This window comes from Mytilus edulis, chromosome 5 (assembly GCF_963676685.1).
Source record: "Mytilus edulis chromosome 5, xbMytEdul2.2, whole genome shotgun sequence".
Lineage (NCBI taxonomy): Eukaryota > Metazoa > Mollusca > Bivalvia > Mytilida > Mytilidae > Mytilus > Mytilus edulis.
Window position 1 is genome coordinate 93,380,781 of NC_092348.1, and position 17,175 is coordinate 93,397,955.

At 32.3% G+C, this 17,175-nt stretch overlaps 1 protein-coding gene across 2 annotated transcripts; it reads right to left on the minus strand.

The window, feature by feature from the left end:
- Positions 1-4,869: 4,869 nt before the first annotated feature.
- LOC139524838 (kelch-like protein 26) lies at positions 4,870-15,600 on the minus strand. Of its 2 annotated transcripts, none has more exons than XM_071319945.1 (4): positions 15,483-15,600; positions 9,244-9,469; positions 8,274-8,398; positions 4,870-7,421 (listed from the first exon to the last, which is right to left on the minus strand). In XM_071319945.1, exons 2-4 carry the CDS (start codon positions 9,444-9,446, stop codon positions 5,941-5,943), a joined length of 1,809 nt encoding a protein of 602 aa, XP_071176046.1. In that variant the 5' UTR covers positions 9,447-9,469; positions 15,483-15,600; the 3' UTR covers positions 4,870-5,940. The 2 variants fall into 2 exon arrangements, with proteins under 2 accessions (XP_071176046.1, XP_071176047.1); XM_071319946.1 differs by having other exon boundaries at positions 15,474-15,579.
- Between the last annotated feature and the right edge of the window lie 1,575 nt (positions 15,601-17,175).

The window sequence follows — 17,175 nt, forward strand, 5'->3', positions numbered from 1 at the left end:
AAGAAACACGACTATTTATAAAAATCTGCTGAAAATAAAATTACCACAGGACAATACAATTTATTTGTTTACTGTTGTTTTGTCTTTTTGACTTGACATGATTTTTGACATGGTGTTTTCAGTTTGTTATATAAGAATTGAATGCTTCTTTTTGTAATTTCATTGGGGTGTAAAAGCGTTGACCAGAGTACATTTTGTATGAAGCGGGGAAGTGCTTCATTCTTAAAATGTGTGCACGGTTAACACTTTTACAAACCTATGAAGTTACAAAAAGAAGCATTCAATACTTATAATTACATTTTTAGCAAGGATCATGAAAACACGATTTTTATCATGTTTTTATTTAATTTACCTGTGCACTTTATTGTGGGACCTCGTGTCATCAATAATGATATATTTATTGTGTAATGAAGTTGATAAAGGAATTGCAGTAAGCCAATCAGAATAACATATTATAATGAAACATACATCTAATGTAATTATTGAGTTTTGAGTTTGAATATTCTGCTTCTCTTTATATAAACATAGAAAAATGACAAAGTATATTTTGAGGTCTTTATTTTTGATTGGGAAATTGCACAAACACAATGTAATACATAAAAAATATGTTTGAGCAATAAAACTTCATTGCTGCTTTAAGCAGCAGTCAAAGGTTATTTAAAATAACAGCTAAATTATAATGTTGAAAATTGAAATGTTTTTTTTTAAATTCAAAACTGTAATGATTTTCTGTTTGACAAGAAAATCTGAAACAATTTAAAACTAGAGGCTCTTAAAAAAGCCTGTGTCGCTCACCTTGGTCTATGTGCATATTAAACAAAGGACACAGATGGATTCATGACAAAATTGTGTTTTGGTGATGGTAATGTGTTTGTAGATCTTTACTGAACATTCTTGCTACTTACAATTTTCTCTATCTGTAATGAACTTGGCCCTTTAGTTACAGAGGAAAATATTTTGTAAAAACTTTACCAAATTTACCAAATTAATGAAAATTGTTAAAAATTGACTATAAAGGGCAATAACTCCTAAAGGGGCGACTGACCATTTTGGTCATCTTGACTTGTTTTTAGATCTTACTTTGCTGAACAGTATAGCTGTTTACAGTTTATCTCTATCAGATAGATATTGGCTTGATAAACAATTTAACCCCTGTAAGATTTGCTCTAAATGCTTTGGTTTCAGAGTTATAAGCCAAAATCTACATTTTACCCCTATGTTCTATTTTTAGCCATGGCGGCCATCTTGGTTGGTTGGCTGGGTCACTGCACACATTTTTAAATCTAAATACCCTTATAATGATTGTGGCTAAGTTTGGTTAAATTTGGCCAAGTAGTTTTGGAGGAGAAAATTTTTTGTAAAAGATAACAAAAATTTATGAAAAATTGGTAAAAAATGACTATAAAGGACAATAACTCCTTAAGGGGTCCACTGACCATTTTGGTCATGTCGACTTATTTGTAGATCTTACTTTGCTGAACATTATTGCTGTTTACAATTTATCTCTATCTATAATAATATTCAAGATAATAACCTAAAACAGCAAAATTTCCTTAAAACTACTAATTCAGGGACAGCAACCCAACAACCGGTTGTCCGATTCATCTGAAAATTTCAAGGCAGATAGATCTTGACATTTTTTAAACTTAATATCCCAATGATGATTCTGGCTTAGTATTGTTAAATTTGGCCCAGTAGTTTCAGAGGAGAAGATTTTTGTAAAAGTTAACGACTATGGACGACGATAGACGACGGACAACGGACGCCAAGTGATGAGAAAAGCTCACTTAGGTGAGCTAAAAACGTATAAAATTAAATTAAAAAGTGTGTTCATTTATATATGACAGAATAAATGTATAACTGATAGTACACAGAAATTATTTGGTATAGACATCACAGAATAGCGACTTAAAACTTTGGTTGAGCGATGTTTGATTTATGCATTATCAGTGCAAAAAGGTTATACTGTGGATTCTTTATTAATCGTAGGATACCAATTTTCTTGGATTTCGTGGGTACAGTTTAACCATGACATTTATGCTCAATGAATGACAAATTTCCTATTAACTTGTATGAAGTCTTCGGCAATACAACCAAATTAAATTCAAGGAACATGCAAGGTGTCCGTCGTCCAAGAAATTTGGTACCCATGAACATAAATGAAACCACGGTAACCTATGGAACAAAAAAACATCTGGAGGTTATTATATGATCCTCAGCAATAGGCGTTTTGGTGGTCTATTAATACCTCTACAATTTGTTGGGATTTTCACAGTAATTTGACAAATACATGTATGGTGTAGATACAGATGTCTACATGCTAACCTGCAAATGTATTTTATATCTTTTTTACTTTATCAACCTTCATCTCTTGATCAAAATGTGTTTTTAAAAATGTTCATATTTTATTCTGGGAGCAAAAGCACAATAATTTAGGTTTTACATTAAAATGGAAAGTTATCCATCTACATGTATGATCACAACTTCCATATATATCCACTTAAACAATTGTAATTAACAAAACATGTTACATAAAACTACAACAAAGCACTAGTATAAATTAAAATAGCAACAACATAAAAGAAACTGTCAAAATTTGTTGAAAGCAAAACTTCAACCATTAATACTGTTACCCATACTACATATAAGCATTAACCAAATTAAATGTGCGTTATCAAATCTCTGGGGTCTGAAGATAACCTTTAACTCAAACCATAAATTTTGGGAATATTTGGCTAAAAGATTATATAATAAATATCAATTCAGTTCAGTCAACTTACTTTAGTTCAATTGTCTATTTGTTTTTAGAAAGATCAAAATTTTGTCAAAGGAATTTTCAAATACAGGGAAATAACCTTGTCAGAATTTTTCTAAATAGATATAACGATCATATTGGTTGAATCTTGCAAACACTTAAGTGTCACATCATCCTAATAATTGTTCTCTGAGCCTTTTGATAGGCTAGTCAATTTTACATATTTTTGTATTTATTTATTTTAAGGAGTCTCCTTTTTTCTTTAGGATGGGTGGGGTCACTCAGCTGCTTCACACCTGACTTTTTGGACCCTTTCGAAATTGACCACTGGTCTAATTTCTCATTTCCCCCAAGTCATTAAATGTAATACATCTACATTTATTTCTCTCTCCACCGTCAATCTAACCCCCTTTATCGTAGCCACCTGCTATGAGATGGAGCAACGCTTCATACCCTTATAGGAACTCATCTGGTTCCGGTTGGTTGACGGAGTGTCCATGTCCATGGGGCTTGGTCCATCTACACCAAGTGTCGTCGACAGGGCCTGGAGCTAAATTTCCCTTAGCTGAGTACTTGACTCCCAAGGGCCAAATTATTTATATGTTTTATTAATAAAAAATAGAAATTAAATAATCTTGTTGTCAGCAGCAAACTCACTGATATAATGTTTGGTCTTACTAGATTCTCGGTTTTAATCTTATAGGGATGTCTATGTCTGAAGGTCACATTAAATGTCAGTTTGTCAACACTTCAGGAGTATGTTAAGAAATAAGTTACAGTACAGGGTATAAAAGAACACCAGAGAACACCTAAACAAGAGAGCTACAAATACAGGGTATAAAATAATCACCCAGAACAGAGGAGTTCTCAAAAGGTCACCGTTTACTGAATCATGAGGAACACCTAAACAAAAGGCAACCAGCTAAACAAGGTACATGAATCATTATCAATGAACCACAGAAAATAGATAACAGACTTAACAATGAATAAGTCATCACTTGCTGTATCCGTCGTTCGTCAATGTCATGGTTACTTCTGTTAAGTTGTGGTTTTCAGTCGTTCGGTTATATCTCTAAGTCCCTGGAGTCATAAAATAAATAGAAGCTTATATTATGTAAATATAAGCGCTGTTTATTTAATGACATCATAATCTGCATGGGTGTAGCACAGCTTTTGGTACTGATAATCCCCTGGACTACAGTCTACATGATCACTCCTTATTTGGTTATAAGGCAAGGAGTGATACATTCCATTCTCAATTTTCACAAGGATGCTAGGTAGTTGGTCATTTTGAGTTTTGCTGCTGACAGGGAAAGTCAAACATAAGTTGTCATAAAGTTACAAAATACCCACCCACCTCCCTTTAATCAACTTCAACTACTCACTGTATATGGGAGCAGTCTCAGCAAACCAGTGGTTTTCTTCAATTTCAAAACTCCCTTTCGAAATTGACCACTGGTCTAATTTCTCATTTCCCCCAAGTCATTAAATGTAATACATCTACATTTATTTCTCTCTCCACCGTCAATCTAACCCCCTTTATCGTAGCCACCTGCTATGAGATGGAGCAACGCTTCATACCCTTATAGGAACTCATCTGGTTCCGGTTGGTTGACGGAGTGTCCATGTCCATGGGGCTTGGTCCATCTACACCAAGTGTCGTCGACAGGGCCTGGAGCTAAATTTCCCTTAGCTGAGTACTTGACTCCCAAGGGCCAAATTCAGAACAGAGGAGTTCTCAAAAGGTCACCGTTTACTGAATCATGAGGAACACCTAAACAAAAGGCAACCAGCTAAACAAGGTACATGAATCATTATCAATGAACCACAGAAAATAGATAACAGACTTAACAATGAATAAGTCATCACTTGCTGTATCCGTCGTTCGTCAATGTCATGGTTACTTCTGTTAAGTTGTGGTTTTCAGTCGTTCGGTTATATCTCTAAGTCCCTGGAGTCATAAAATAAAGTCAATTTTACATATTTTTGTATTTATTTATTTTAAGGAGTCTCCTTTTTTCTTTAGGATGGGTGGGTTTCCTAGTTAAATTAATCAATAAAAATAATAAAATTGAACACATGAAAACCAAATATGGGTTAATGTAAAATAAAAGTAAAATCATAAACCTTTACTGCTATGTACCCATAAAATCTAACCTACATTTAATCTTATTATAAAACATGGCAATGGCTCTTAAAACTAAATTTAGTGAAAATAAAACAACATCAAAATCAAACCTTTACAGTTGTTGTTTTTTTCACCTGAAAGAATGAGTGATGCATATCCCTAAAAACTAATCCAAGCTTTCCTCCATTTTAACGAACACTGAAATTTTATTTCATGAGCATTACTAGTTTAAAACTAAGAATCAAAACATAATTTATATCCAGTCACAGATAACAGATGACAGTCATGGCACAGAACTTTTAGAGACAGTTCAATTGAAAAAGTATACAGTTGAAAGAGCTTGATGTATAATTTCTAAATATATATTTGTGAATATTTCATGCCATTTTACAGTGCTTAATAAGGAAGATAACTGAATCTACAATAACATTAGGAACATATACAATGGTGGTGCACTATAAATTCAAATATAATGCCTGTAAAACAAATGGCATATTGTGCCAAACAGGACTGAGGTAAAAAAAACACCTAAATAATAAATAACAATTAAATAAATAATAAACAAACAATTAGTTAAAACCAAAAATGTTAAACAGACTCACAAACAAATAACACTAAATGCATCTGTAAAATATGGAATGCCTCCTTGTGCACATTGAACATTTACAAATTTTACAAGGATTTTTGAAAATCAAATAGTTTCATTTTAGACTGATGTACACGTAATAAAATGCTTGAATGCATGAAATGAAATGTATTTAAATGCCATGGAAAAGAACACAAATTTCAAATATTGCTACGATAGAAAATCACAAAAAAATGTTTCAAAGTGTGTCCGGTCCTCAAAGGATCAATGCAAAATAAGTATTGTAAACAAACAAACCTACACCACTTGTACTGAAATTTGGAATATCTACTTTCTTTGTTATCACCAAACCATTATATGTCTCTAAAACCAGTAAAATGTGGTCTTGTTATTTTAATTTTCATAATTTTAATCAGAGTGAAAATGATGATTGATAATTTCAGTTAGAACTCTCTCTCTAAACAATATGATTTAGGATTGTAAACAGTTACAGAACTCTCTTTCTGTTTGAGTTGATTTAGGAATGTAAACAGTACAACTATTATGTTCCCATGCTTCAATATTAGGGGTCAGATTTTCTGACCATGTCATGGTTTTGAGGTCAAGAACTAGGACAGTTTCTGCCTTTCTCTGATAATCTCCATCTATCCAGCCACCAATCATATAAACTTTGTTGTTGAAGCATGTGTAGGAAGCATAAAGTCGAGGATTGGGAACAGTCCCTAGTGTCTCCCATTGACTGGTGCTGAGGTTGTAACAGTCAATGCTATTGACCAAGACTTTATCATCAGCGTTGGTCTCATGCCATCCTCCAATCACATGTATCTGATTGTTATAAACAAACATTGAATGGTCAGCTCTTCTTGATTGCATTGGTGTATGTTCTGACCAATAATCAAATTCTGGATAGTAAACATAGAAATCTGATAGAGCATGGTCATCATGAATGCCCCCTGATATGTACAGATGACCTCTATGAGATACCCCTGCATGCTCCGATCTGTTATTTGGGATCGGTGATATAGGATCCCATCGATCTTCTTCTGGATCGTAGCACTCACATGGAGTTTCAGAGTCTTGTGCGAAGTCATCAGAGCCAAACCTGCCGCCAATTGCATACAGCTTCTCTTCGACAGCACCTACGAACAAGCGACAGCGCTCACTGGGTAAGGGGGCAATACTCTGCCAACAATTGTCATGGGGACTATATTTAAAGCAATACTGGTGAATTATCTCCTGCATAAGGTCATTGTAGCATCCTCCCACTAGGTAAAGGTCATTATTTAGGACTGTCAAGCCAAAGTCACACTGTTCTACATGAGGTATCTTTGTCAATATGTCCCAGGAGTTTGATTCTGTGTTCAGATAACGTAGATCGTTTGTCATACCTCTGTCATGGCTGAACCCACCTACACAAACTAATACTTCTTTGAATCCTCTGTTATTCAAAAGACCAGATTGGTTATAGACAGAGGTCATAACAGTGGATTTCAACAATTTTTCGACTTCTGGTTGTTTCTCAAATAGTTGTAGTAATTGCTTTTTATGACTAATTGCATCTATGTCTAATAAAGTCAGTTCACTGAATCTTAACCGAGAAAATAGTTCACAGGCTGAACTCTTTCTCTCGTCAAACTTGAAATATATCCAATCCAATATTCCTGACAAAATGTCTAATTCTGAACAATTGACAGGAAAATCACAGTCTAGTATATGACAGAGTGTATGACATGTAAGTTGAGGTATTTGGTCAAACAGGAAGTGATCGAGATGTGAACACATAAATCTGGCAACAATATTTTTCAATTCTTTTAAAGATAAAAGGTCGGCAAGGTTAAACATTTCAAAACAGTTGTCAAAAGACAGGTGAGATTCCAAGTACTGTGTACAGGCTGCTATAACAGGTGATAACTGGATATGATTGGCTGCTAGCAATATGTCTTCAACATTATCTATAATAACAGAATTAAGAGTCATAAATAAATATTTCGCATATATATATATATAATAATAATACATGAAAACTGTTGTTTCTTATTTGTGTTTGTAACTATGTATACTGTATTGTTTATTATATTTGTAAAATAATATTATTATAATGATATTATATTATGCTCCTTATGAGCCCATTTTATGGAAATAAAGCATCTTCTTCTATATAGCCTGTTGGTTCTATTCTTAATATAATTACTTATCTAATATAACTATTTGTTGTCAATTTAATATATTTACTCAATAAAAGAGTATATTTCTTTTAATTTATCAATGCAATGCTTTTATTTATGCAAAATTGAATATTATTGTATTTGTTTATATCAAACTTACAAAATGTTTGAAATTCAATGGGTTTTTATGGTTGCTGTCTTAAATCATATTTATTCTAAATCTTGTTTTGTTCATAGCTAAAGCATTTATTTTTCTTGAAATGCATTTTGTCATTGGTCCTTTTTTATACTTACAGTATAGAATTTGTTTATTGTTGAAGGGCTGCTATGAGAACCTGTAGTTACTAACATCTACCATTGATCTTTCATTAGTTTATTGGCAATCATACCACAACTTCATTTTCATTTCTTATTACATGAAAAATATATTTGTTTTTCACACAGTTTTTACAAACCATTTAGATAGAATGATGTTTTTGCTTTATGCTGCAATATCACAATAGGGCTTTCACTATTTCAGTAGTTGTTGTTCACCCCCCAACCCTTAGCATTGGATGAGTAGCTGCCCCATTGACAACAGCACATCATCTATTCTGTATCTTTACAAGATATCAGAGAACAGTTTTTATAAAATCTCACCTCTATCTAGTTCCATGTTTGATGAGTAGGCAAATTCTATTATACTTTTGATTCCTTTAGCTGTAACACCATTCATACTTATTATATCCTGTGTTGTTTCTTTCAATCCATCAGTAAACATGGCTCTGAAAATATCAGTCTCAATGTTTATATATTAATATTTCAAATAATGCATAGCAATGGCTCCTCTTTAATTTGCTGTAATACTTTGTGGATGTTTTATTGACTACCCATGAGGTATCACACGGTCGACCTCTTTGCTCATTGACTTATATAACAGTTTATTCATTTTGGTGTTGATTTAAGTGTGAGAGTTCACCAAAATGTTGATCAGTAAGCCTCCTATGTTTTACGTTATTATAACATTGATGCATTCTTGTCTTTCTTTTTAGCTTATGTCATGTATGTTCTTTGTCTATATGCTTCTTTGTTTGACTTAGTTGACATACTTGTTGGTTTATATAGTGGTTTAAGATTGTTTACTTAGTTGACATACTTGTTGGTATATATAGTGGTTTAAGATTGTTTACTTAGTTGACATACTTGCTGGTATATATAGTGGTCTAAGATTGTAACACAATGTTCACTGTTGTATCCTTTTTTTTTTTACATTTTAACATTTTTTATGTCTGCTTGTTGTTAATATAATTAAATTGTATGCATCTGTCATACAAGTGAGAGGTTTAACTAGCAATAAAATCAGGTTTAATCCACCATTTTCTCATAAGATAATGTCTGTTACAAATTTTGCCATTTTATTAGGTACTTTCTGTTTTGAATTTTCCAATTTAGTATTTTTTGTTATTTTCCTTTTTGCAATTTAATGTGATTATATATAATTCATATATGTATAAGATGAAATAAAGCTTTACATATTAAACATTTTGAATAGATTCCGACTGTATGTAACTTTTATTCGTCGCATGTCTCTGGTATGTAAATTGAGGAATATATATCAAGACTAATGTACCTGAAATAATCACAACAAGAGGCCAATACAACTCTGTGAGCTTTAAACTTTTGACCTTCAGCCACTAAGGTTACATCAAACAGTTGTCTTTTCTTCCTCAAAGACTGTAGCCCTGTCAGTATCTGGTTCCCATGATCTGTAGCAATATAAGTCACCTTAGTTTCACCCTCTCTTCGTAACTGGGAAGATGACTGGATAACCATTGTAGCTGGTCTACTTCAGTCGTCTGAAAAAGATGACAATTTTGAATAATAAATTGTGTAAACATTCATCTCAAATGCCTTTAATTATAGGCAAAAATGAAAATGTGAAATTGCAGTCTAATTCCCTCTTCCTCTTAAACCATCAAAAATCTTTCTGTCCAAATGCTGCCTATCAAAAATAGCATATTATACAAATATATGATGCTTACAAGTGGTATTTGCCAAAAATACCGGTTGAGAGGTACAATTTTCCAGAGCGTTAGGCGAGGGAAATTTGATTACCTGGAAACCAGTATTTTTGGCAATGACCATGAATTTGTCATATTAGATTAGAAATAATTCATTGAATTATTTTTAGACATGGTATTCCCCATCTGCCATGGTATTTTGCACAGATATATCATGTTAAGGAGGGGTATTTGCGAAAAATACCAGTCGAGAGAATGTTAAATTTCACAAGCCGTAAGGCAAGGGAAATTCATTCTCAAGACTGGTATTTATCGCAAATACCCCTCAAGAACATGCTATATCTGTTTAATTACACTGAATGTTAACGTTCAAAAATGCATTGATGATCGTGATGTTACAAGCGTCCAGTCAGATAAAGTATTTTTGGCAAATACCATGGCAGAGAGGGTAAAAAAGGCATATCCATTTTGCATATACCCCGGCGGAGTTAAAAAATGAATGCTATTCATTTGATAACAGCAAATTGGTGAAAAATACACTGGCTATCAACCAATCAAAACCCAGGATTCTTAAATAAGGTGTAATTAGCTAGCAAATACCCCGGCACATGGAATTCCCTAATGACAAATACCCTGGCAGAGAAAAGAAAGTCTCAATACATAGAAATTGGTGAAAAATACAATGTCTCTCATCCAATTAAAATACAGCATTATTACATGAGGTGGAATTATAGAAAATAAACATATTCTATTTTTTTCTTCTCAGGAGATTATCACCTAAATCCCTGACTAGAAGTAGGAAAATGTTGTTGTTGGCAATTCACTATTATTCCATGAACAAAATATCAAATGATTGTACAATATCTTTTAAGATATCAATAGAAAATTATAATTAATTAGAGGAGAGGAGTTAACACAAATGAGTTGCAAAATTTACAAACACACCTTTAGACTTTACTAGAAAAAAAACTTTTTCTCAGGAAAGCAAAACAAAAATGTACCTTAATAAAATAAGTAGTGTTCCATTGATAAAAAACAAAATCACAAGTTACCATATAACAAATCATGAAATGGAAAACTCTTGGTATCAAACACATTCACATCAATAACATGGATTTTTTCAAAACTTTTTAAGTCAATTGGACAAGACTACTTTAGTCTTAATCTTATGAAACATTTTTAAATAAGCTGATCCATTTTAGTAGCTTTTGACACCTTTTCCTCAGATAAGAATTTATCTATGGTACATGTACATAATCTGCTTAGATAGCCATCTTATCTAAAGTATAAATCTAAAAGGAAACCAATAAACTTGTCACATTATCAATTTAAACTAAAAAAATTTATTGTATTTTGGTATTTAAATTCTCCATAACTGGTCATGGTAATTGGCAATTGTTTCCTTTGAAAGTTTACTCTTATTCAGAGACATATGTCTCTATCTTATATAAAAAATTTGACCACTAACATACATTGTAGGTACAAAATATTATATGCAAACACTTTCAAACATGTGTGTTTCCTATAATCTTATAGTGATATACAACCTTGCATTAAAATACATTTTTCTATTGTCTTACCTCGATTTAGCTGTAGAATGGAAAAATCAATTGCCACTCAATTTTTTTTTAGAATTTTGCTATCTACCTTTGGCTACACTATTCAAATTTAGCATATGAGAAATTTATATAAATCATATGGACATTGGAAGTTTATATGCCTAAAAGCTATTGAATAGATACAATTACTGATAAAGACCTGTAATAAATTAGCAGGTAGTTTACAGGTATGTGATATATACCTGTAAGGTCTGGTTGTCAATATCACCTGCCAGGTAGATAGATAGATGATGGATCATATTGTGATAATATACACACATCAATATGTAATTTAAGGTAATTTGATGACTGAAAATCAATCAAAATATTTTACAGGATTTTTAATGATCATAGTATAATCTTGAGTGTTAAAAAGAAGTATCCTGACCCTTCATTACCTAGATTTAGTTTATTATAAAATGACTTGAAATATATACTTTTTTAAACTACTGCATACATGTACATGTACTGCAAGAGTTGTACAGTATATTACATGTAGTATCAATAAATCTAATATTTGAGGTTTTTTAAAACTTCACATCTAAATGTATATATGCCAACATTAAGATTTTTTGTCTAAAATGTTCAAGAATTTAAAAAAATGTCTCATTCATAAACTTTGGTATTGAAGATCTAAATGATGTATGTATCTCAATTAACTTAAAAAAAATATAAGTGTGTTTCTAATAATCAATAATCAATTGAAAGATTATTTTAATTTCACTCAAGGCCTAAAATAAAATACTTTTTGTTTCCCCAATCCCGACCGACCCTCCAAAAACCAGACTCATAATACTTTATTGTCAAAACTAAGTCAAATATTATTTTATTCATTTACGATTTTCAGGTTTACAGGATCGACCAATATTTTTCAAGCTTTATGGAAAAAATAAATTATTTTACTTACCCTGTCGGATTGGGGAAACAAACAATATATTAATTTAGGCCCAATTTTAAGATTTTTATATTGGGGTTCATTTGTGTTGCTTTCCATAAAAAGAACTTAATAGCTTGTTCTTGTAGAAGTAGACACAATAATTTATCAAAGTTTAAAAGCTTTGCATATGGGTCATCAACTGAGTCTAATTTCATTCTGTAATGTTATTTGCTTTTTTTTCACTTCATGCTTAAATTTGGTCATCATTTCCAATCAAGTTTGTGTCTTTTATATAAATAAATTAATTTTATACTTTTAGCAAAAGTGGGATTTTTTTCCCAACATGCATATCTACAAATGTAGTGTTATATAATGAGACATACATTTGTAACTCAAGAACTGTAAAAGTGTCACTACCCAAATTTGAACTTGATTTGAGTTTTGTGGTGATAAGCAGTGTTTAAAAGTTTCATAATATTTAGTTGAGGCAAACTTAAGTTTAATAGAGAACGAAAAAAAATACTTCAGCATTTTTTCAATTTATTAAGGGACATATTAATTAAACTCTAGATAGCATTTTAGTACTGCAAAAGTGACACAACAAAAATTGGTACATGATATGTGTTCTGTGGTAAAAAGCATTGTGCATACATGTCATAACATAGGGTGGGGGGGGGGAACTTAAATTTCAGCAATTTTTCCATTTTAAAAGGGGCATAACACTAGAATGGTAAAGCTACACCACCAAATTTAAATTTGATCTGTGCTTTGTAGTAATAAGCATTGTGTATAAGTTTCATAGCATTTGGTTGTGGCAATATAAATTAAGAGAATGGACACGAAAAATTCTGAAATTTTTCCATTTGTAAAATGGGCATAACTCTAGAAGTTAGAGAACAGAAACCAATTTTGGGACATACAAACAGATGCGGGAGGTATAAAGTTAGGTTTTTGCAGTAAATTTCATCAGTCATTTTTTTTTGTCTTAAATACATATGTATCAATTGCTAGACAAATTAAATCAATGCTGTATCTTCATAGTGATTTAATTTTTTGCTGTTTTAAATAATGTCAAAATCTTCTGTTTTTGTTCATTTCAAATGTTTAAACAATTTGAGTACAAAATAATTGGAACCATATACAAAACTACTAAGCATTGCAAAAATAACCAAAAAGAGATTTAATATTGCAGAAGGCAACTTGTATCTAACGTAACGGTACCCAAATTGCACCGAGTACCCAAATTGCACCTATTTATCAAAAATAGCAGCGAAAATCTAACAAGATTTCCTAGAGACTAAACAAATGGTATTTTTATGATTTGATACTATGCACGTCTTTCAACAAAGGTAAAAATATTTAGATATACACAAAACGTTCACAATATTTATCAACAGATGAAGTGTTTACTGAAAAAGCAAAATGTACTGAAACGTCGCCATGCGACGTCATCAAAACGTCATCTTTTTAAAATTAACAAATACAATACGTTTCAAGTATCCATTTCTTAAAAAATGAAGAGTAAGCATGGACAAATATCCAATTGTTCAAAATATTTGAAAAAAATAAACAAAAGCTCTGTTATTCGACTTTTGACGATGCGAATTTAAGCATGGATGCAATTTGGGTACTCCTCATTACAGAATCTGGGATGGTTTGGAGGTAAGTTACAGGGATCTCCATGGATGAAAATTGAACCATGGAGGAACTTTCACCATTACAAACCGTGTCTACGCTGTACAGTGTAGCGCGATCGGAAGTATTTTATCCCTCCATACAAGGAATGGTGAACATGCTAATTCATGGCTTATTTAAATTATATTTATTTGAATTTTCATTATAAAATTAAAAGTATCAATATTTTCATTGATTGCCGTTTTTAACCATTCAAATGCCAAGTCTTCATTGTCCCCCCTTAGTCGAGAATGACCAAAAGCTGTCATGAAGGTCCCCATGTAGATTTCTTGTATTTTTGGTAATTGTTATGGGGGTTAAAAATCATATGATGTGGGGCTTATTTTTCATCCATGACACTGTCAAATTCAGAACCCATTAACGGTATGGCTGATTTGCAGCAACAACAAAACGATTCGTACGGGTTATGTAAAAGGTTAAAGAGATTTGTAAAGCAAACATTGACAAATGAAAAGGTTTTTAATGACTTTATCTGGCAAATTGATGCTGTGCAACATGCATCTTTCGAGTCTGAACAGAAACCGGAAACGCGGATGTATCAATTTGATTGTAATATACGAAATGAATTCGGAATTACGATACGATATTTCTTTACCATGTTTACAGGAAATATTTAAGTTTTTTAAATAATTCTAAATTATCGTTACAACAGTACTCGAGTTATTTGCGATGAAATAATATTTACTGTTTTGCGTCTTATTTTGTACTGCTTAAAAAAGAGGGATGTTGATTGCGTAAGTCAAAATAAAGCACGTGTTCGACTTGTTAAACTGTTTTCTTTAATTTGTAACTGGATTATTAATTTATTTATTTAATCTAAATTATCATAATCATTTGCTGAAACTTAGTTGATTAATTCGACAAATGGATCGTCTATCCTCAGATAGTATTCCCCTATAGTCTGGTTTGTTGATCTACCTGTACAAGCTCAGGTACAAGTGATTAGCGATCTTAATCCGGATATCCCTCAGGCGTTAGAACTGTATTGGATTATAAAAAGCCTAAGTGTTATGCAATTACATGCATTTGATTATAATTGATAAAAAAAAATGGCGTTGGGCTACAAAAAACGATGAAGTTTTGAACGATGGCGGAAGACAATTTAACGATGGCGCAAGATAATTTAACGATGGCGCGAGTCATTTGACGGTGGCGCAAGACATTTGAACGATGGCGGAGCGCCATCGTTAAACAGGCCATGGAGATCCCTGTTAAAGTTCAGACCAATTTTTCTATGATTCCTTATGGATTAAAAATCAAATTGGTGTACCTTTATAATAAAGAAGGATACGGCTACAAAATAAACACAAAATGGAAATTTTTGTCTTGATCATAAAAAAACTTAGTTGAAAAAACTGTCAAAATAGGTGCAATTTGGGTACCGTCACGTTACATATTATGTCCCTGAAAAACCTTCAACTTTTACATTTGTAGTGCTATATCTGTGTGTCATTCAACTTATTGTGTTTGTCAAATGTATGACTTTTATCTTTAATATATATACATATTTATTTACAAGTATTTACTAGACAAATCCTTGGTCTAGACTCCAGTTATACAATACGTCAACAGACAACAGTCAATAATCGATATCACTTTTGGAATTCTGAAGCTTGAAATAAGATATGTAGCTTAGCTTATCAAAGAGATAGATTAATTGAGATTATACCTAACTTACTAGAATCAAATGACTTTACATGGTTCTCCAGAAAAAGAAATTATATCTTTTGGATGCTTCTTTGTTTTTGTTTCAAAAATCAACTTCCGGTTACCATGTGTTTAAAAAGGACCGTATCGGTTCAGCAACAGTATTTTCCGGAATGTAAAATTATTCAAGACACATGAACTTGTCTGTCGGTTCTTTTTTTTTTATAATCATTGCTATATATAGGAAATTATTTTATATATTAAATGAACAAACAAATAAAAATGAGAAAAAAATATGACGAAATAAAATACTGAAAAAGATGAAGGGTGATGACATGACCCATGACATCTATATATATAATTATAGTTATTTTTTTCGCCAGAGCCATATGATTAAAATATGTGTCTCTGGTTTCTCTATGGGAAGATCGACTATCCATATGTACAGTAGTGCCTGTGAGTGATGATGATTATCTATGGATTTTTTAAGTAAAAAAGAAGCGAAAGATACCAAAGTTGTCACGAAATATAAGTTCCTTCATAATATAAGTTGCAAAAGACAAATTTGTTCTAGAATCACTGATTATTTCTACTGGAACAAATATTACAGTAAATGTTCCTAACGGAATAGGTATAGAATATTTGTTCCAACAGGAACAAACATAATGAAATTGTTTATAACAAAGTTTCTGGTGGAACATCTATTAGACGGAATAAATATAAGTTGACAAAGGAGAGGGGGGATAGGAGGGGTCTTGATCCCGAAATCCCGAGCTTAAAAACACGAAATCCCGAAATCCCGAATTTAAATAAAGTAAATCCCGACGTCCCGAAATCCGAAGAAAATAATTCCCGGATCCCGAAAGGGGCAATCCCGAAATCCCGAGCTTAAAAACACCCGGCGATCCCGGAGTCCCGATAAAGGTCCTACCCCCCCCCCCCCCACCCCCTCCAAGGAAAATCATCATGGCTAAAAAGGAAACACAAATTAACAAACAAACATTATTACACAAAATACTACATAGAAAACTTAAGACTGATAAAATCTGCCTCTAGTATCCACGTTGGCCATTCTTTTTCATGATAAAACAAAAATAGACATGACAATTCAAGCAGGGGGGAAAGATACCAAAGGGCCGTCAAACTCATAAACTGACAACGCCATGGCTAAAAAAGACAAAGACAAACAGACAAATAATAGCTCACAAGACACAATATAGAAAACTAATACTAAGCAGCACGAACCCCGCAAAATTCTAGGGGTGATATGCTTCGGAAGGGCAAGCAGATCCTGCTCCACACGTGGCACCCGTCGTGTTTCTTAATGTTTTACAAATCAAGTTACAACTTATCAGCGGTACCAGAAGTCCTTTACTAGACTAGCAATGGACTTCTGGTGGTACATAATACACAGTTATAGACCATATATACTGAGTAGTTATGCAATAATAATAATGATGTGTTATTTTTTAAAACATTCCGATTCCAAAGGGACGAAAAAAGATAATCTGTCGCAGCATTGCCTTTTTTAAATACGATTTTCTTTCACCACAACTAGAGTTATCATACACACAGAGCTACTGAGCGAAATATTTTAGTTTGCATCATGAGACTGAAAAGCTTTATAAACTATAGTGTTTTAATATGCTTATATCTTTTTATGCATTAAAACCATTAAAAAATAGAGAGCAAATGGTCTCGAGAATCATGATGAATCAGAGATG